Here is a 23,655-nt window from a genome sequence, read left to right as displayed (position 1 = left end):
CCTGATCAATTTTCGTTGATACTATTTTTTCCAACATCATGAGTAAATCATAGATGGATCATTGGCAACCAGCAAATTTTTTTTTGATAAATATAATGGGTATGACAGATTCTTATATTTAGTATTATCTGTGTAATTGTTTTTTGTTTGTTGGTTTCAAACTTTCACCAATGCCAATTGGGCAGATTCAATAGATAATGTAAAAACCATAGTAGTGGCTACTTTTGGCCTTAGAGCATGAATTTTTTCATGGAGTAACAAGAAAAAACAAACATTAACTCTTTCCTCCATTGAGCACATCATAGCTCCTATTCTCAAAGCTTAGTTTGGTTGAAAAGGTCGGTTTCTTAAATGCATGCCATTAAAATAGGGGAAGGAGTGGCTCACTGTGACAAGCAACATCCACTAATATAAGCATGTTCCAATCTCTCAGTGCACACAATGCATAATTTTCATTAAAACAAATGAATCAACCAAATTGATGATAGAATTACTACTTCTCAACTCAATATAATAGACATTCCCTAAATGTATAGGTACATTTTCTAATTGGATGTTCCTTTTACACATCACTTTGTTAAGTGCATTAACCATATATTGCATTCATTACATTTTCATTGCACATATTTCATTTACATCATAGTTTCATTACATTACTATATCTCATCAACGTTTCATATATCAATCAAATAACATATAGTGCATAAATAAAAATACTATATTACATACATCACATATCATAAAGCATGTTATTGAAGTCCATAATATACATCAAATATATTATATCCATATCATCAATCATGGTTTAATTTGCAGTTACATCATATCATCACATATACCCATACATTAATGTCATCATCCACATATTTCTATTTCATAAACCATTGTAATCTTAATTATAACTATTTCATATCATATGCATCACATAACACATATCCTACATCACAAAAATAAGTACCATTAACATATACATCATAACAACATATACACATAAGTACATTATTGCATCAACATAAGAATCATGTAGAACTAATTGTATCATCATATAGAACATCAAAGAAAATATATACGAAGTCCATAATATCCATAAAATGACCCATCAAAGTGCCAAATCATATATAATTGTATAAATATCATAATAAAAAATTGAATGCTACATCTAAAAATATATCAAAATGCATAAGTATTGACATAAATATCTTCCCATAAAGTCAAAATTATTTGTCACATGACTAGGTGGTGTTAATATAGATAGCTAGGGTGGACCCCCATCATGTCTTTTTGGTGGCATTGGTGGAATGCCCAATAAACCCTAGGATGCCTTGCTTATGCTCTATAACTATATCTACTTGGAGGATTGAGGCTTCCTCTAATTCTTTGTCACTTCTTGGTGTAGATTCCCATATAATATGTTTCCTCTGATCTTTCTATACCTTCCTCTCATAGTGAAACAAAGACATTGACCACCACCTACCTTACCCCTATAATTGTGGCTTCCTATTTAGTGCTTTGTTTCTCTTCTCTATAGGTATTTTTATCATCTCTTCTATTCATCTCACTCTACCATCAGTATCTAGATCTTATTTCCAAAATCCTCATCCTCATCCTCTAGACCTACAATCACAATGTCATCCCACCCTAATAAAACTCTAACTCATCCACCCTCCTCTATATATTTGGTAGTGAAATCTATAAACACACACTCTACATTTTCTTTACTTGCACACTGAAATACAATTTTGTCAAGTTTTTGACAGATATTTTTCTTCTGCCATGGCTTGCCGTTGAAGTTATATATATATATATATATATATATATATATATATAGTAGTTTAACCTCATAGTAACCAAGCCATTTTCTTGTTGGCCTAAAAATTTTTCCTCAATGGAAAGAGACAATACCCTACCACATCCCTAGTAAGTGAAATAAGCATGTTTCAATTTCTTAGTGTGCACACAATGCATACTGACATACATTTTCAGCAAATCAAATGTATCACCCAAATTGACAATAGGATTACTATTTCTCAACTCAAAATAACACATTCACAAAACCACATTGACCAAAAAAGTTTGTCAAGTTTAGAGATATTTTTCTTTTGCAATGGCTCACACTAAAGGAATCAATTTAAATATACATATTGGGCATGGCCATTTAACTTCACATTAACCAAGCCATTTTTGTGTTGTCCTAAAGTTGGCCTCTATGGGAGGAAACAATACCCTACCACATTCTTAGTAATGCACATGTACAACCCATTGGCCAAACCAATTTGAAACAAATGTCTTCTCTGCATCAATAATAGTAGACATTAGCATGAGAAGTACAATCAATAGCATCATGAATATTCAACAATATGAAAACATTATCATCAGTTCTAAGTAGCATCAAAAATATTTGGAACATGGCTAGAAATGGTAGGAATTTACAACATCAAAATCAATCAAAATAACCATAACATTAAAATCAATGGGCAATGCATCAATACCACACCCTTCATATCTAATATTGTGCTCCAAAACCCTTGGATTGTCTTCAAATGCTTAGTCTTTAACTCAAACTCTACACCATTATCCTTTCTAGAAGGCAAATATCCATTATGAAATTAGTCCTCTATGCTTGATAGGATTCATCAAAGAAAAAGTAAAATGGTGAAGATGAATGTCAATATAAATACCATGAGTTAATAGGCCAATTCTACATGGTTCAATAGTCAGTAAGCTTCTCATAGTCATCAAGAAACTAGGCTTCACTAGAATCTGCTATAAGTGGTTTGATCATGAAAGCCATCTACATAGGCTTAGCCTAATCATGGTTATTCTGTTCTACAAGCATCAAAATATTATAAGGTATACAATATGACAAGCTGAGTTCAAATGTCCAAATTTGGAATAGTATTGAACATGAGTGTGACTCCAAAACATAATTTTGACAAATGTGTTGTGTCTTGCATGTTGACATGCCTTATTGGTTTCTTATATGGCAATCGAGTCAATTTTTGGCTAGTCAACCTTTTCGTTTGGACAACAATTAAGAAATATTTAAGCCATTTTTCTATTTTTGTAACTTGACTGCATTAATTAAGATGAATCAATGATCAATTTTATGTGTAAATCTATGATTATGAAATCATATTTCATTTCTTATATGATTACATCATGTGATGTATGCCACTCATGATTATATTTAATGTTTATATCTAGTCATATTATCTTGGTTACTGAGTTGATATTTGTTGTCATATCCTATTTTATTAAATTAAATATTCCCTTCAAATCTCCTCTTTGATTCAAAAATAATTATTCTAAGTGAACTATCTCTCAAAATGGAATTAAATTAGTTAAATTTCTCTCACACTCAAAAGAGAATCGGTTAACTTTCCATCACACTTAGATTTGAAATAGTTTATTTCATTTGCATAAGGAACTTTCCATTCTAACTGAGTCTCATCTTCAAGCTTGACTGTTCATTCCAATTGTTCTTGACCATCGATCAATCTTAGGATTCTATTTAAGGAGCCTTCAATTCCTCATTACGGAGGTTGAATTGATTTTGCATTGAATCTATGCCAGAATATTTACTCATTTTCATACATCCATGACTTAATTTCTTATATTGCAATCTCATATTAGCTTAAAATGCATTCATATAGTGTAACTTGCTTTCTTTTTTCTTAGATTAAAAATGCATTTCATATAGATTAATTTGCATTCTCATCTAGATTTTATAGAATTCTTCATACTAGAGGTCTGGTTGCTAGCTTCTTGTTCTGAGAGCAATGGAAAAATCCATCTAGTTAGGAGGTAATAGGTAAAACTATTGGATTACTTGGATGAATAATCTCATGTTTATTCTAGGATGATCTCTCAGGTAATGATCGTGTTGAAGTGTGTGTGAGGATCAAAGGCCCACATTTTAGGCATACATATTTGGCACCCACTGTGGGGTCGAGAAATCAAGTTTTCTAGCTCATATATTCTATTTTCTACATTTTTAATTATTCTACCACTATCGTTTGTATAATTTTCCAGATTCTCACATGAGAAATCTCATTTTCATGTGAAGAATTGAAGTTTTTGCCCCTTTCATTGCACTTTCTCATGCAAAAAAAAGTATAAATGCATGGTTTCTCATGTGGTGCGCATCATTTTCTCATGTGGGCTTGTGCATGATTTCATGCAAAATTTTGCATCAACACATGCAAATGCAGTTTTTAGAATTTAATTTTATTATTATGTTTTGACTAACAGTGTTTTCTAAAGCATTTTCATTCAAATTTCTAGTTTTCTATGAGTTAATAATGGTTTGCAAGATGCTCATTGAAGACACATTATGAAAACACTTGAAACATGTACTGATAGTGTGATTGCAAGACAATTTTCAAAGATACACATGCCAAAGACTCATTTAAAACCCACTTAAACATCATGTCTTCTTTTATTTGTTTTTACACATAGTATAAATAGGGCTTGTGAACGTCATAGGATGCAAGATAGGGGAATAGGGGAGTATGCTCTTTACTATTTGAAAGTGATGCCCAAGAGTAAATTAGAAACCTAGAAGCCTCTAAAAGATGGTACCCGATGGAGGCAAGAAAGTTAGTGGTTCTCCTATATGAGTATTTTCTATGGAGGGATGATGATTTCCTTTTAAGAGGTCAAAATCTTGAGAAAGGACAAGTTAGGATCAATTAAGGTAACTCAATGATTAACATGTCTTGCATGTTTGGGCAAGGTGATGAGGTAGAGGAGAATGCTCTTTCCACTTGAGGGAAATTAGAAACTTGAACCCTTAGATCTGAACCACCAGTCTGAGTCAACCTTTCGAGGAACTGCTAGAGTGATCCAACCTTTGGGAATGACCTAAGTGCACACACTCCTTTTTTTGGAGATTCCAACTCATGATAATAAAGAAGATTTGTAGAGAAAAATCCTCCAAAGCCATATTAATTTCCTCTTCTTTATTATGATATCACATATCAAGAAGAGACTCTATAAACTACATTGGTCAGCACTAGCCCTAGTCTTGCTTTTCTAGTGTGTGCACTTATAGATGCTGGTGTGGGCTGCTAGCCTTAACTTTGTTTGTGAATCCACCAAGGGTTAATATGAATAGAGCCAAGTAAAAACCTTTTACTTAGTTGTTACATGGTTCACCTCTAAAAAGGGGCATAATCTTTATGTAAGGAGGGGGAAGAATCTCTCCTATAGATACTCACATAGGCATGTGCCTGGGCATTGGAAGGTGGTATACACACTTAACCCCTACCATACGGGTGTTCCATCAATATATATGTTATTGAGCCCATAGAATACACCAAAAACATGGGCACCCTCTAGTGGGGAGACATGATTGTGTGAGGTGAACGCATGCACATAAGTTGTGAGACAAAGGTTTTGCCTTCTCTATCATTTTTTGGTTTTAGGGATAGAGAGTGTCTTTTTTTGAGTCTTAAACTCGTCCAAATTTGTCAAACAAATAAAAGGTCAAGACTCCCCCTGTAGTGCCTACCCCTAGTTTGCATTTTTGCTATCATTTTCAAACTCTTTTAGGATAGTTTTATGTTGATGATTATTAGTGACATTATTTTGAGAATTATCAGTAATTGTTTAAGATTCAGCTTATTATATGATGAGATTACTTGGTACTTTATATTTCATGTATGCATGATGATTATTTAGTGATTTTAGTTATTGATGATGATTAGTTAGATGGTTTATTATCACATGTGTTTTCTTATGGATACTTACCCCATACTGCATGTGTATGGTGTGCGTGTTTGTTTTCTTAGAGTTTGGCATTTCTAATGTGGTTAAGGAAGGGAGTCGTAGTCACCTGCTAGTCGAGATCTACATGATGCACCACTTCCTGCCATTGCCTGTTTAGCTTAGTATATATTGTATGTACATGCATGGATTTTATGCAAGTTGCAGGTATCGGGTATCGACTTCCCTCAATTGTTAGGATGAGCATACCCTATTGCATTATCTCAATGGTAAGCAGGGAGATAAATTCTTGAGTCCAAATCCTAAACCTTTAAGCCATTTGTCCTAATTGATAATTATGACAAGTATCTAAGTCAAGTACCCTCTAAATGCGTCAGATGACATAATTCATGATAGTAACCCTTTTGTTTGATTTGGTATGTGTTTTTCTATGATGGGTTTTTGTTATTTACTTTATGAGTATTTGGTGTATTTTTTATTAATTAAGTCTAATTAGAAGATTTAATTAAATGGAAAATTAATATGATATTTTAATATTTATTTTATTTAATTAATTGGAAAATTAATTAAATAAAAGAATTAAATTTGGAGATGAAAGTTATAAGTTTAAATTTGGAACGTGATAATAGTAATTTAATTTAATAATAATATATTTAGAGTTCATTTTTAAATAAATGCTAAATAATGTTATTATTTAAGTTAATAAATATTTTATCAATTAAGTTTCAAAAATAAATTTAAAAGTGGAAAAGAAATTAATTTATTAAAAATTTCATGATAAGTGCATGAGATTTTAAATTAATAAATCAATTTTAAAATAATAAAAACAAATAAAGAAAATATTAAAATAAAGTAATGTGCATTATTTTAATACTTATTCACATAGGAGTTTGCACTCTAATTATACACATGTTGTCTACACTTAGGAGTTAACACATTATTGAGCACACAGTGTCTACAACATTCTAGACATCTCATCATGTTCATCTTCTTCTCATGGAAGTTATGTGCTTAGTTGTCATGCTTATCTCCTAGTTCTTTCTAGACACATTCTAGATGCATCTTAGAGGCCTTTATATACAGGCTCTCCTAGTGTGTATGGACATCCTCATATACTCCTACATGCTCATAGGCTTCTACAAGCTCATATGCTTTGACATGCTCATATGCTTCTACATGCTTCAAATAATAGCGAGCATTCATATTGATCATACTCTTTGGCCTACTATATGCTTGTGCCACCAATTTTGGAGAAGGAACGAATTTTTGGAAAGGAGGAGGTTCTGTGAAGAGGAATTTTCTCTACAATTTTTTGAGGCATAGCAAAGTAGCATCAATATCCAGGTAGGCACTCATGATTATTTCGCATATTCTATTACGCTTTCTCTCTTCCTGTCTTCATTGTGACTGCTAAATGACTGTTTGGATAATTCTTGTGATGAATGTTTTATTTTGTGGAATTTTGGTATGCATGTTGATTATTTTTGTGTGTTAAGAAATCAAGGCACTAGTACATTTGAGACCATTTTGAGACCATTAATGGTCAAACTTTTGAGTCAGAATTTTTTCGGTCGAAATTTTGAGTCGAAATTTTTCCAGTCGAAATTTTGACCAATACGTTGGTCGAAAAACCTCAATTTCCATTTGCAAGTTCTGAAAGGAATTGGTCAAAATTTTGACCAATAAAGGTAGAAATTTCCACCAATGAAGGTCGAAAGGTTCGACCAAGCAAGGTAGAAATTTTGACCAACGAGCATTAAAAATTTCGTGGATTAAGGTAGAAATTTTGACCAATGAAGGTCAAAAATTTTGACTAGTGAAGGTCAAAAATTTCGACCAATGAAGGTAGAAATTTCGACCAACGAAGGTCAAAGAAGTTGAACCAAAAAAAGTAGAAATTTTGACCAATAAAGGTAAAAAATTTCGACCAACGAAGGTAGAAATTTCTACCAACAGAAAGGTGTAAATTTTTTTCAGGCTTTCTATAAAATAGTCACATGTCTTGCGTATGATATGACATTTTGCATGCATCCTGCACTCTCTCATTCGGCTGATGATGGATTACGGAGAGTGATCTGAAACCATGATGCTAAAAAACACACACAATCAAATCCAAAATGAACTTGCATTAGAAATGGATTGTGGAAATCTGATATTGTTAATTTTGCATGCATGTCTACCAGGAAAAATATATGTTTAAGTTGTGATTGTCCTGGTAGACATGCATGCAATTTTACCAATATCATATTTCCACAATCCATTTGTAGTGCATGTTCATTTTGGATTTGATTGTGTGTTTTTTAGCATCATGGTTTCAGATCACTCTACGTAATCCATCATTAGCCAGATGAGAGAGAGTGCAGGATACATGCAAAATGTCATATCATACGCAAGACATGTGACTGTTTTATAGAATGCCTGAAAAAAAATTTACCAGTGAGTTGGTCAAAATTTTGACCAATGGGTTGGTCAAATTTGGTCGAAAATTTGATCAATGAAGGTCAAAAAATGAACCCAAATGCACTAGTATGCTCGCCAAGTTGACTCTTTGAGTTTGATCATCAAGTCACCCCACCAAAGTGCCTCAACAAGGTCAATCTTGAGGTCTACTCATCGAGCTTACTCACCAAGTCAGCTCACCATGTCACATCTCTAAGTGGCCTCGCTAAGTCGGCTCACCAACTTGCCCCACCAAGTTGCCACTTTAAGCCCACTCACCATGTTAGATCGCCAGGCCGGCTCCCAGCCAAGCCAGCTCACCAAGCTGACAATTGAAGTATGCTCACCAAGTTGACTCTCTAAGTTCACTCACCAAGTCCGCCCCCTAGGCCAACTCTCCAGGTCAGCTCACCAAGTCAACCCCACCCAGTCACCTCAACGAGTTGACTCATTAAGTCAGCTCACGAAGTTGACTCATCCAATGGTTTTACCACCTTGCCCCACCAAGTGAGCTCACTCAGTGTGCTTATGAAGTTGCCCCATACAGTTGCTTCTCTAAGCTTGCTCACCATGTAAACTCACTTGGTTGGCACACCAAGTTTTGTCATCAAGTCACCCCACCAAAGCACCTCATCAAGGTTAGTCTTTAAGTACACTTAGTAGGTCAGCTCACCAAGTTGCTTCGTGAAGTCACCTCACCAAGTGGCCTCGATAAGTCAGCTCACCAACTTGCACCACCAAGTTGCCACTTTAAGTTGACTCGCCATATCAGCTTGCCAAGCCGACTCTCATACTCAGCTCGCCAAGCTGACAATTCAAGTACGCTCACCAAGTCAACTCTTTAAGTTTTCTCACCAAGTCCGCCCTAGGTCAACTCTCCAGGTCAGCCCACCAAGTCACCTCAACGAGTTGACTCTTTAAGTCAGCTCACCAAGTCTACTATTCAAGTGCGCACGCCAGGTCGGCTCGCCAAGCCCACCAAGTCATGTCACCAAGTTGATTGTTCTAGCTTTGTTACTTTTATACCAACTAAAGCTTGTGCTTGGACTATTGACTTGACCTATCAGAGGCTCTGCAAATGATTCTTCTTTTACATTGATTGAAGGAAGTGTATAGCCTAAATTTTTTTTTGTACTTGCAGAGTTAAGGGCACTACTGAAAAATGGCCCAATTCCTGATGTTGATGGTTGAACTTCCTAAAATAAGAAAAGACGACATCAGTGCATCAAACAAATTGTTATGTGCTCTACTTTTCTAACAGAAATATTGGAAAAGCACCCAAATGCTATTGTAATAATCAATAAAGCACACAAAATAATAATATGAAAGATTAAATTGTATAATGAACATATAACCCAGTCAGACTTAAGCCAAGAAATATGACATAACTTCACATTTCATTACTTTGTAAGTCCAATAAGCAGGAAAGCCAACCTGGTTTAATATAGTTTTTCCAATTATAGTTACCTTTTGGTCAACTTAACTAAATTGCTAATATAATAATATTTTTAGCTCAAAAAAGGGACATGTCCCCTTCTCAGTCTTAATGCATATTAAAAACTTGGTGTATGCAATGTAAAGGCGGAAGGTGATTCAATGATCATTAGCCATGCCATTCAAAGCAGGAGATTTTCAAACTGGACAAGTATCAATATTAAACAAAAACATTGACTTATCTTATATCGTCAGAGCCCTTTCCCTACACCATGTATATAGACTTTAGAGAAATCAATGATGAAGCAACTAATCAACTAACTATACCATTGATAGAGAAGTGGAGTGCGTAATTGACAAACATGTAGATGCGTAGAAATCTTTTGATACTACAAAATTATTAAAAAGTTGTTGTCTCCAGCATTGATCTTCAATCATATAGTTTGGCAAAGGGTAAAATTTCATAGGATTTGGCCTTACATCATAAATTATTGATGAGTAGCATTTGTGACTTGAGAAGCATGCAAATAAACTGATTTCATAAAGAAACATAATGGGTGAGTACAAAAACTGTAATGACATTTATGTAGGAAGAATTATGAACATTAAGTTGAAAGTGGCATCTATGCTAGTTGTGATATTCATATCTATTGATATATGACAGCTTCGGTCAGATTATCTTCATAATAAGTCTGAAACTATACTAGCTTCATATCTAAGTAAGTTGAATCATGTGCATAATATATATATTCAATATCTTGTATATGGATCAATTATATTGGATTCAGTGAGTTACTGAACACCAACTAATTGTGACCTTTCACAATTAAGAGCCATGACCGATCCTAAAGTTGCTATTGAATATAATATATATATGCTTTCCTAATGGGAAGATACACATTGAAATCAATAAATGTGACATACTTCCTTCAGTTCAAAGATCATCATATTTGCAGAACAATACTTATCATCTTAATCAACTATCTCATTTTAGCTGGTATCAGAGCAAAATTTGGGAGACATAAAAGTTATAGTAGGATAGTCAATTGGCAGGTGAAAAGGATTCTAGTTGTCCTATATGAAAATAACTTCATGAAGCGATAATGGAAGAAGGGCATTAACATTAGAGGAATTATTTCAATACCTTCTTAAAATTGCAATATTAGAGCCACTCGATCTTAGGGGTCTTTCGAAGGACTAAAGTTGAATAAAAAATGGATTGCTGATAAACTTGAACTTATTATGAATATTTGGAGCACAGGTGGTGAGACAAGGAAGTGAGAGCACATGTCCCAAGTTTCAGATCTCCTGCACAATGTTGTGAGATCAATGTTTGGACGTGTACTTGTGTAGGTCATAGTATAGAATGGAAAGCTTCAATGATGAATCAGAAGTCTATGTCACTCATGAATGTATATACAATGCTTCTTCACTCTTCGCATGGATGTCTTAGCATCTGTGGCACATTTTGGGACCACTTGTAGCTCCCAATCCATGTTCAGGTTGTTGAACACTACAAAACTCAGGCGAGTTAGGCAATCAATTATCAATGTTGTGATAGATGTAAAACATGTTCAACATTCTTGTTTACACTTCAATGTTGTTGAATGTCGGAGGGAGATAAGATGGACAATGCCAAGAAGAGATATTGGAGAGTGTTCGATGTCAATGCTCATGGGCACCACGACTTGGGAATGTTAGAATGCCAATGGTTGATTAATGTCAGTGCTCAAGTCAGCACCAAATTTGGGCACTGTCGACGTTTGATGTTTGTTCTGGCATTGCAGATTAATCAAAGTTTGGATCACATGATGCTTGAATATGGTTGCTTAAAGGAAATTTCACATGATGTGCTTAATCTACTAATACAATGTTCTGGGAACATTCTGCACATCAAATGTCTAGTACAATCAACATTGAGATGATTTCTTTCAAGGCACAGTAGAATATACTGAGCACTCCCTATTTAAAGATGGAGATTTGCAATGAACACGGTAGATGCTTGTAGATGATGCAAATTTAAGAGAAATATTAATCTTTACAAGCACTTTTTGAATGGACTTTAGGGATGACATGATAGTGCTAAGCTGGAGATGTATCGTTGGGTTTGATGGATCTATATGCTATTGGGGGATTGGGCTTGCTAGGTGGATGTGCAATGCTATGACAAAGCTCTGCAATAATTGACTTCTCTAGATTGAAGATAAAGATTCATGGTGGCTTGGTGTAGATAGCTCAGCCACGATATGAATGCTACCTATGTGACTCAGCTGATCATTTGGAGTAGATTGGGTGGGTGCCAGGAGAGATATAAAGTAATAAACTTTGCATCAAATCAACCAGAGCTCTTGATTAATATCTTTCTTGTGATTTGATTGATTGCATTTGTACCTACTGAGAAATCACCATAACATATGAGGCAATCATTGTTGGGTAGTACGAGCAGTCATCTAAGAAATTATCGCCATGCAAGATTACAGAATCATAATCAGAAGAAACAGTGAATGAGATCAGAAATGATGAGTATGGGTTATCTAGAAAAGATTGAAAAGACTTTGAAGGGTTACTTGGCTTATTGTGGATTTGGACTCTTTTCTTACCTAAAGCAGTTGCAGTATTGGGAATCTTCTTCATTTGGTTTTATCAGCAATATCTACAAACTTGAGCTCACATGCACTAATTGAGTTGCCTAAGGAAGGAATTGTGGAGCATGATATCAGTGATAGGATAATGGATTATCTTAGTATTCCTTAGATGAATCAATTAACTGGATGGCACAAAATGCAAGGGAATGAGTCTCATGATAATGGAAAAATGATGATAGTGTGATAGGGAAGAGAATTCAATAATAGAGGCTAAGTATACTTTATTTTCTAAGTATACTAACTTCTGCTAATTCTACTAACTGATACTGATAATGGGGCTCTAGGACTGCCACTCCTTGTCCATGCTTGCATTGTATTATTCTTAATGAGAAGGGTTCAAAAAAGAAGACATTCCATCCAGGCAGACCAAAAGGTCAAAGGAATAACCTCCAACTCGAGCACCTGAAACAACACAAAAAAAACTGAAGTGACATAACAAAGTAGAAAGTCTACATGTAAAATTGAGCAAATAGAAGCTAGCAACAAGTATGTAAGGAAGGGTTGGGTACTCCTAAAGCAATCTCTCCATGTAGATAAAAATGTTCCTAGTCTAAAACTCATGGACATGTAACAAAGATTTTGGAACTATTATCCCTTGCTTAGCCACCTCAAAAGCATGCTTACAAGTGGCTTTGTCAACTGGCCTTTTCCTTCACTTGATTGTACACTCTTTGTATTCTTTTCCTTTTATGTTCTTGGCTATTTGGATATCTATGATAGCTTGAACTTCTTTTCTCTTCAGGGGCAGTTATCATACCCAACTTTTCTTGTAACCTTTTGAAGCTGCTCCTTGTTTTCACAATTTTGTTCTTGCTAACAATAATATGAATCAATATAGTGATCATTATAAAGGACTAAATTAACTAAATCATATTAATGAAGTAGAATTTTCTAAAATACAATGTTGTTTCACATGATGATACTTTATATAAAAACCCTACTCAAATTATATTTTCATCTAATACAAACTAATTCAACTCTCTCTACCTCAAGAAACTTGAAGTCTGGTTGAAGAGTGCCACAGATTCCTTCTTGAGTTAGCAATGAGCGAATAACAAGAGAAAACCTTTCAGGTATGCGTATTGGATACTGGTACACGAGTCTATTGAATTTTTCTACAAATAGAGACTACACATTAATTTCATTAAAAATGAGATTTCCAATAGGAGTTACAACACATGAAAATTAAGAGAATAAATATAAGACTAAAGAGAGTGGAGGACATGAGGATCACTCTTTGCAATTCTAAATAATATCTTTTGAATTAAAAAATTGATCTTCATGCTGCTGACATCAACGAGGAATATAATGGAAGAGGACACATTTGATGTCCATGCTGCTGACATCAACAGGCATATAGTCTGGCATTGACACAATGTCCATATTGGTGTGCATCTAAAACCATTCACATTCTATAAAAGGAGATTCTGCATCACTACATAGAGTAACTCAGAGAAACTAAACTAAACAAATCCAAGGGTCTTTTTTAATACATTGAAGAGAATAGAGATACTCCAAATCTATTCTGTTATTGAAGAGTACAATATAGATAGAAAATGAAGCTATGGTGCAGAATTTATGTAGAAGATACTGACCTGATGTTAATTATTTATTAACAAAGTGCTCTGGTCGTCAATATCCTTAAGACTGAATCATAAGCATTTTTGTAGTAAAATCATGCATCTAGAATTAGAAACAAAACAAATTAGAGAAAATGTCTTGTACCCTAGATAATTATGGTGCCTATTTGCAAAAAAAAAACATTGTAAATTATGATTTTGTACTAGACCATGTTGATTGTTGCATAACAAGAGAGTTTTTTGAGTTTCTATCAGTGCTCTAGACTGCAAGTTTAAGTCAACAAATTGCTCATCTATCTCATATAATTCATCTGATGTCATATTATATATCATAAACACAATCTTATATACCCTTGTATTATTTACACATTTCTAGAACTAAGAATTTTTTCAGTGTCTTGAGCTATAGTCAGAATCAGTTTTTATCATGCATCAGACAATCAAATTTTAGTTGAGCCATGGACAAAAGCTATTTTTATTCACGAATCAATCTGGATATTGTGCCAGATATCTTTTGAATGGCAACCATTTCCATGAAAGAATTTGACCATACATAAGACTTGCACAGGGGAAGCTAAAACGAAAAAATCCAGTTGATGCTTAAATGTTTAGGGAATAATCAATGGAACAATGAAAGCACCCACAAGGCCAGAAAATTGATACAGGCATTGGAAATATAGGCTACCAGATATCTTGGTTCTCACAATGTAAACCACTTTAATGAAAAAATTTAGCAGTCATTAAGTTTTGCAGACAGAAAGCTGAAAAGAATAATATAATTGATGTATAAATGCTTGCAAAGTCGAAGGATCAATAAAGCACCTACAGAGTCAGAAAAATCATAAATGATAGAATAAACATTAGAAATAAAGGTACGATTAAGTAAAAATTTTCATTACATCTCATATAGTAGATTCAGAATTACAGCCCATTGATATATCAAAGACTTCAAAAATAATTTGGCATCAACCGTAAGAGTGCATTGCGCTTGTTATGGCGCTTGGGAATGTAGTTTCTTCATGTGATGCATTGGTCTTGGGGATCAATCTCGATTCAGTGTCAATGTTGGGATTTCTCAACAAGAAGCAGCGGAACTGGTTGGGATTCACTGGAGTGACCTTGGAAGATATAAGGATGAAATTTTCAGACGTTTAGGTGTTATTCACCATTTGACTAGTCACTTTGTGTCCCTGTTTCATCTAGATATTGATTGGGACAAGATTCTCAATAAGGATTGGAGCATTGATCAAATTGGTACACTCGAGATCATTGCTTGGCAATCCTTGGTGAAGGAAGGCTCACTCCTTTAATTGTGAACTTACTGGTTGGTTGCAGACCAGCCACACAACTCTGTAGTTTGCCATAATAGTAGAGATTTGGCAAGTTCTTCTTGGCCAAGGTGGGGAGAGTTCATAGTCTCAGACTTGTGCAGGCTTCTTCCAGCCACTTCTAAGGCAGTTTGGACTGAGGTATTACTCAAAATTCATGCTAAGACTATAGGCCACTCCTATGCTTCAAATAGAGTGTTGAAATTGGTGATATCAAAATGTATTTCACAAATTCATGTTATGGGCAGCAGTAGTCGTGGATCATTTTAGACCTACCACATGCGAAGTGGCCATTTTATGTTAGTTTGAGCTTCACTTGGTTTCAAGAATACTATAATATTCTCTACTTAACAAGGCCAACCACATGAAGGTGGAAGCTCGTCTAGCCTCACCCCCCCCCCCTAACATCAATCTAAAGTATCCATTATCATCTAATTACATACTTCATTGATTCATTCATCCATTTATGAACCATAACATTCAATAAATACAATCACATAACATTCATTAATATGATATAAAATTCATTAATACACAATACTAATCAAGACTTCATTAAGACATAACAATATTCATTAACATAAGATAAAAATCAGTATTAATATGCATCATTCATACATAATTACTTAAAACAAAGTTCTTTCATTATCCAACAAGGTTTTTGAAAGAAGATTTTTAAAACATCATTTCTTTTTTTTGTTTTTATGAGCTCTCTTAAGAAAAGTGCTCATAGGAGCATCCATATCTACATCATTCTCCTCCTCTTCTAGCACGTGTAATGTCAAATTACGATGGCTCCTTCTCTTTGCAGGAGCAGGAGGCTGCTGCACTAAAGGGGGCTCTGTTGCAAGAACAAGTGAATGGGATAAATTGGCATACTCTTTTTCTTTTTTTAACTATTACCAGTCTATAATTAAGTACTAGTACAACATAACATGCATTTTTCTTACCTGACAATGCCACATCATGTACATTAACATTTTGATCCGCCGCCACATCAACATGTTGAACACTTGGAACATGTTCCACTCCTTCAATATGATGTTCAACATGCTCTAAAATATTCAAAAAAAGATTATCATGAGTGATGGATTCATTTTGAGCACTGCACATGAAATATGAGTCAATAAATTTGACTCAAATACTACACAGTTAAATCATGATAGCAATATCAAAATATTTACTCTATGAGATTTGTTAGAACAAATGATTTATCAAAGTACAGAGTTGGAAATCATTATCAACTACTGATCAAAAGCTTAAAGATCCCTATTTTAAAATAATGAATATGTTTCAGCAACCAGAGATAATCTTTAAAGTAGTGTTAGAGAAATAAGAACAAAACTATGTGAATGATCCAAATCATATAATAAATTTCCTTACCAATCTATAAACCTGGTTCTCATTGCTCAAGAATACCCTAAATACATAATACAAGAAATGCAAACTACTATGATTTAATAAACAACAAATAGCCAAGAGAAAAGTCTCAACTCAAACAAACAAAATCTCATGTACACTACAATGGAATTGAGTAGCAACACAGACACAACTTCCAGTGATGAAAACTATAGTTATGGATTTTCAAATCATACAGTAAAATAGCCTCAACGATCTGAAGACCTGGTGGTAATGGCTCACAAACTAATATCAGTCTTTAAACAATACATTTTCTAAAAGATCTGCACAATGAGCATAGAATATATGTTTCGATAAGAGCATGCTTGGACAATAAATGGAAGGAGAACATTTCATATTTCTGATTGCATAATTAATTTCCAATAGCAAATTAATACCTCCACCACTATAATGCACATTATGGCCTTCGTCACGAGCAAGTTCTGTGGTAGGATATGAAGGCTGCAATAAAATGTTATGCACATTGTTATGTAGTCAATTTACGTTCAAAACTAATACCAAAAAAGAAAAGGATCAACTATTCAATTTCATTTACTTTTCATCTAACCAATTTACCTGTGAGATATCATTTGGTGAACTGGATTCTTGAGCAAGGCTTATAGATTCTTTGAGTAGGCGTGCAGCCACGAATTTATAGCCTTCCTTCAAGGCAAGTTTTCTATCTTCATCTGTGACCTCCACATTGAATTCTGTGCCCTATATTTTTTGCTTAATATCATCAGTTTTGTATGTATGGTTTCACTAAACAAAATTGTTTGCAACATTATATTAAAAAAAATTATTTCATATCATTGCTCCTACTTACAACTCGAGACTGGAGATTCATATAGCCACCAGAGCCAAGTTTGTGTTGGCCAAACTTTTCTACTCTCGCTTTTGTAGCCACGGATGTGTCCTGCAATCTATGAACAATTTGAAACATCTTAGATTATATATTTACAAATATGAATAATTAGTGCATGATTACAATGTACTTAATACTATCATGACATACCTCTTTTTGCCCTGTGTTGCTTCATTACCTCTATCTTCAGATTGCCTTTTTTCCTTTGCATCTTCTACTATTTCATTCCACTCCATTGGTGGAATCATAGCTGGATGGTCATACTTTGGGTTATCCTTAAGAGCCCTTCTATATTGATCCCTCACAGTCTTTATATGCTTTGCTGCTCTTTTGAGAAGTAGGCCATTGTCAAACATGTCTTTTCCAAATTTCTCGTCAAAAGATGAAATGAGCTGATTTTTTAATTCCATGGTTTGTAAATTCCACCTTTTTAAAAACAAATAGATTGTTAGATCAATAGCTTTAATATATTACAGTAAATGAAAGAAAAGAAAAATTATGTAGAAATGATATGAAACTACGTACCTTTTACGTATGGTGGGTCCGAATAGTCTCAATGTCATATGAAAAATATGTTCAAAGAAAACATTATTACCTACAAAAACATAAAGGATTTATCAATCCAAAACAAGTAATATAAAAATAGATTTTTTTTACACTTTAAATAAAAACAATTTTAAAGCACCTGGAAGCTTTCGTTCTCTTAACGGAAACATAGTTTTCTTATTCAGCAATAATGTCCCTTCATATGAACCAGTACTAATGACACGAACTGCTCCAGGAAATGGATCAACTTCACCAGTACTGCTCTCTGCTAGTCTATCAACTGAAACATCGTGACAATTAAAGTAGACACCAAATGAATTAAAGCATACTTATGGATATAATCAAATTGAAGAAATTGACTAGCAAAAATGTTTTTTTCTCGCATTCCATTAAGGATTTAATTCAGGATAATCAAATAGTGTATTAAAGATACCATATTTTTAGAATTCATGATATATTGTTGTTTATGTTTATGATAAGATAATGTGTGAGTTAACATCATCTATGTTTAGGATAGCTTTCAATGGTCCATGGTCTGTTATCATAGTGACAGTTCAAGAATATAAAAGTATCTATGCACATACATCGTACAGAAACATAAAATACAAAATTAAAATATATATTTTTAATGATGTTTCAGTTTACTTTTGGATTCAAAGGTTAGACTATTTTTTCCATGTGAATCTGAAACATTAATTCAAAAAGTAGCACAAAATCTTGCCTATGTAGTACAATATATGTATGTATGTATGTATGCGTGGTGTGTGTATGCATGTGTTTGTGTGTATGCAAGCTTCTATAGACATCATTTAAGCACTGATATGCTACTTCGTTGTTCATCAACTTGTACAAATACATTACAAAATATAGCAAAACAAGGTTTTACCAGTTCTAGTGGGCATAGATGAAGATGTTTGCATGGCCCTTGTTGCCGAAAATGCACTAGGCAATAGTGGACCAACAACCGAAGGAGTCCGCACATCATAATGAGCTGAGGAATACAATATTGTTAGCAAAGACATTTGCAATGGATAAAGATCAAATCGGATACTAGCTAGAAATGTCCACAAAAAAAAAGTAAGTGTTATAATGTTGATGAAAACAAAGTGCTACTTACACGAAGGTTGTGCGCAACGACCATCACCATGTTCACCATGTGATGTCACAAATGGCACAAATGTCTATACAAGTACACATAAAATTAGAGATCAAGATCCATAAGATAGTATAAAATATTCATATCTATTGAACTTCTATTATTGCTTTAGTCAAATTACTGCTTACCTGCAAAGATTGGATTCTACGGCCCAATTCCATTCTCAGTGCCTCTTTCTCCTCACTTTTGTCACCCTCGATGATAATGTTAACAAGTTCATCAGTGTATCTTTGCTTGATTTTCTGGGTGATGAACACAGGGTCAGTACTAAGGGCGATGTTATGTAGATATAAAGCTCGTATTTCAAATCGCATTTGATCAGCAGTCATTCTAGCTATTTCCTATCATTTGTGACATTAAATATCAGTAAAATTTCATCAAAACAACTCCAAATCCATAAAGAAAAGAACATAATAATATGATATTTGTTTCTATATTAACATTTAAATTTACAATATTTAATGTTTACCTCTACTGAAGGTGTCTGAGATGGTGCATCCATATCGCCCTGTGAAAAAAATTAGTAACTCTTAGAAATGAACAGTGAAATTAAAGTAATAGACTTACCAAAAAAAAATATTAATAATAAAGTAGATTGTATATGTAAATCATTTGTCTTAAGTTAAAAATTTAGTGTAACTAATGTGTATATCTAAAAAAAATTTGACATGTTCTACTTAATGTTTATATGTGCACTTATGGTTTAAAAAGAAAAGTTTGGTCGTACAAAACCCCATCATAGTTGACATTGATCCTAGCTGGACATTTCATTGATCATCATGATCTTCATCCATGTCATCACCATCATCATCATCATCATCACCATCTTCATCACCGTCATCATCATCTTCATCACCATCATCATCATCACCATCATCGCCATGATCATGATCGTCATCAACATCGTCATCATCATTATCACCATTATCGTCAGCATGACCAAAATCATCACCATCTTCTTCATCTTCACCACTGGGTAACTGTTGTTCCTGATAATCATTTACTTCCTCTTCTGCTTCTTCAATTTCTTCTTCTTCGATCACATTATACTTTACCGGCCTTCCTCTTGGGTCATGTCTAACAACAAATGACCAACCTGATTTCTGTGGAACACCAAAATAAAACACTTGCTTGCACTGGCTTGGAAGAACGTAGGGCTCATCTCCGACTGGCTCAAATGACCTTGTATTAATCATAGTAAATCCACTATCATGTTCAATAACAGTCCTATCAGGATCATTTCGATTCAGTCGTAACCTGAACCATTTGACAACAAATAGAACTATTTTGAATGAATTAAATTCACACTCAAGTATATCATCCAAAATGCCATAGTATCAATTTTCAGATCGTTGAGGATGTATGTCAGTTCTAGATGAAATATTGGTGACCGCGAAGACAACACTTATCCCGGAATCACACGTTTTCTTCGTTTCATCTGACTTTTTGGTGCGAAATTTATAGCCATGGTAGTACATAGTTTTTGTGGTGTTTGACCTGCAATTATTCAAACATGTCAAGAATATTTGCATCGATCTATGAGTTGATATTAAACTTATGTGTGATGATTACTAATCTTATGCATACCTTTGTATCTCTTAAGCCATATATTAGATCAAGTACCATTTCTGTAACATTGGGATCTCCATTACGATGAGCTTCTTTAACCAACGATACAACACCATCCCATGTTAATGAGCGACCATTTTCTTGAGACTGCTCAATCCATACCGTCATCCAATCAAGATTGTTTGCAATATATAAGTGCAATGCATCCCACTTACGACCAACTATAAGGAAGACAATTACACTAGTTAGAAACAACTTATATATATTGATAATGAATAATAATTATTAAAATACAAAAAAAAAACTTATAATTACCTGTCACCCTCCTCAATCTAACTTCCCCCTCAGGTACTCCTCTTCAAATTTTTCATTAGAGTTGGGATCCCAAATGTGATCTACATGGATATCTGTTGCAAACTTTGGAAGATATTCAGTAATGTACACCATGGTCTGGTATATCATATATCCCTCTATCATAGAACCCTCAAGACGTGCTCTTTGTCGAACCAAGCCCTTCATAAATTTCAAGTGCCTCTCAACCATCCACATTGATCTAGCTTGTACAGGTCCACACAATTCAATCTCCTCAACTTGATGTATGAGGTAGTGTTCTTAAGCATTGAAAAATGTTGGAGGTAAAAAAAATTTCATTTCACACATAAGCTGTGGAATTTTTTTCTTCTAGTATTTTATGTCTTTTTTGTCAATTTCTTTAGATGATAACCACCTAAAAGAGATTCAACACACAAAACCACATAAACGAGATTTCAAATAAAATTATACAATAGATTTAAGAGACATCTACAAATCTAAGAAAAAACACTTCTAACCTCGTGTATTTTCCAAGATCATATATAACTTGTTTAATACTGTTGTCAAACTGTTGTGGAAGGGATAGAGGTAGGACGAACTGCAATCATTAAAAATGATCATTTCAATATATTATTAAATAATGCAATAGGTAGTACATTCAATCTTACAAATATACTGTAAATGGAGAACATGACTTACCTTGAGGAAGGTATGCCAATCATGTGTTTTCAACCCAGGCCCAAAATCACCTTTCTTTGATAGAAGAGTGCTTATATTTGCAGCAAACCCTGTTGGAATTTTTTTTTTTTTATGACTTCTTTTAATGCATCACTCTGTTGCTCCATTAATAACCAAGGAAGGGTGCTTGTATTTATGCAATCTTCATTGCTATTTGATTCAATGGAAGCTTTTAGTCCATGATTGGATTCATGAATGTCGGTACAAATTTTGGCAATTTGTTCTCTATCACACCTTCCATCCAACATTTTCCATAGTGTCTCTGTTACATTCTTTCCAATATGCATAGTATCAAACAAATGCATAATTGGGAGATCCTTGTAGTACGGTAACCTACTAAATTGAGTAGGATAACTTTTCATTCCTCTAGGAAGTTGGTCATTGATGCCTTGACGACCTTCACAAGCATCAGTTACAACATTAGTAACTGTAAGAAAAAATCAAAATACAAATTTTAAACTTCGAACGACAAATTGGATATTACCTCGACAATTTAGTCGATCATATTCCAACTTCCATAAATGAGGTGTCATTCTTCGTGGCCTTGATGATGTCTCTTCTTTCCCATTGAAAAGATGTTTATCGGCAATTCGATACCTATGATTACTGTGGAGAAAGTGTCTAAATTCATCAAACACCTACTTTCTTAAAGTTCTCGAATGACAAGATTTCATCTTCGGACCACAAACTGGACATGCAAATTTTCCCTTTGTCTGAAGACCTACAAGATCATGTAGAAGTGGATCATGTACAATTATAATGCACAACTTAAACATTTGATAGTAATGTGTAAGCATTATAATAGACCAAAAATATGTGATATTAACAATATAACATACCACAAAAATGAGTTAACCCAGGGGCATCATGTATTGTCCATACAAGCATTGCATGGAATTGAAATTGTCGATGTCCTATCGGTCTAGAGATGTCATACATAGTGATGCCATTCCATAACTTCAACAACTCGTCAATCAGGGGCTCAATATACACGTTCATATCTTTCACTTGGTATTTACCTAGAAATTGAATGAACATAAACATTACATTATTATTATGACCATTTTCATGCGCTATTTATAAATTAATTTAGATAACTATAAAATGATAAAAATACCTGGCACAATCATTGACAACATTATATGCTCCCTCTTTATGGACATCCAAGGAGGAATGTTATTATTAATAACAAAATTAGGCCACACTGAGTAAACAGATCTCATATCTCCATATGGATTGACACTGTTCGCTGCCAATGAAAGCTTCAAATTATGAGGTTCTTCTTTAAAGTGTGACCATGTTTCTTCTATCTCTTTAAATGCAAAACCATTGGTAGGCATTCGCATAATGTCATCCTGACTTCTATTGCGTGCATGGTAATCCATAAATTGTGCCAAGGTAGCGCACCTGAATAACCGTTGAAGACGTGGAATAATGGGAATGTACCAAAGAACCTTGTGAGGCACTTTTTTTGTTATTTGATCTGACCGATATCTACTACTATGACAATCAGGGCATTCTGCTGCAAATTCATATTGATTATGATATAGAATGTGATCATTGGGACATGCATGTATTGTTTGATACTTCATTCCAATCTGATCCATAATTTTAGATAATTCTCGGTACGAACAAGGCAAAATGTTTGATGGTGGTAACAAAAACTCACTAATCAACCTACAACAACAAATATGCATTGTTAATATAATGAATAGTAATTAAATGCTAACATTGAAAATGAAAAAAATGACATACCTTAGCATACGTGACATTGCTACATTAGATATACCATTCATAACCTTTAAGTTCACCAACAAAACTATAGCTGAGAGTAGAGTTGTTTGGGAGCCTTAGTATAAGGGCTCGTGTGCCTTCTCAAGCAAAGGTATATCAAGACCATCTTCATCATCATTATCAG

The 23,655-nt window shown here is 34.0% G+C and overlaps 1 protein-coding gene across 1 annotated transcript in view; it reads right to left on the bottom strand.

The window, feature by feature from the left end:
- The window catches only part of LOC149556343 (uncharacterized), a 46,348-nt gene extending 27,364 nt beyond the window's left edge, over positions 1–18,984 (bottom strand). The window contains exons 1-6 of the mRNA XM_089829818.1: positions 18,849–18,984; positions 18,089–18,242; positions 17,567–17,842; positions 17,378–17,474; positions 17,128–17,268; positions 16,950–17,013 (exon numbers count right to left, since the gene is read on the bottom strand). Of these exons, the coding sequence (XP_089685944.1) occupies positions 16,950–17,013; positions 17,128–17,268; positions 17,378–17,474; positions 17,567–17,842; positions 18,089–18,242; positions 18,849–18,984 (868 nt within the window). The remainder of the gene's footprint in view (positions 1–16,949; positions 17,014–17,127; positions 17,269–17,377; positions 17,475–17,566; positions 17,843–18,088; positions 18,243–18,848) is intronic.
- Positions 18,985–23,655: the final 4,671 nt, after the last annotated feature.

This window comes from Cupressus sempervirens, chromosome 5 (genome assembly GCF_028749045.1).
Source record: "Cupressus sempervirens isolate cs-2001-9-10 chromosome 5, ASM2874904v1, whole genome shotgun sequence".
Taxonomy (NCBI): domain Eukaryota; kingdom Viridiplantae; phylum Streptophyta; class Pinopsida; order Cupressales; family Cupressaceae; genus Cupressus; species Cupressus sempervirens.
The sequence above is the reverse complement of the archived record's forward strand: the minus strand, read 5'-3'. Positions and strand labels throughout refer to the sequence as shown.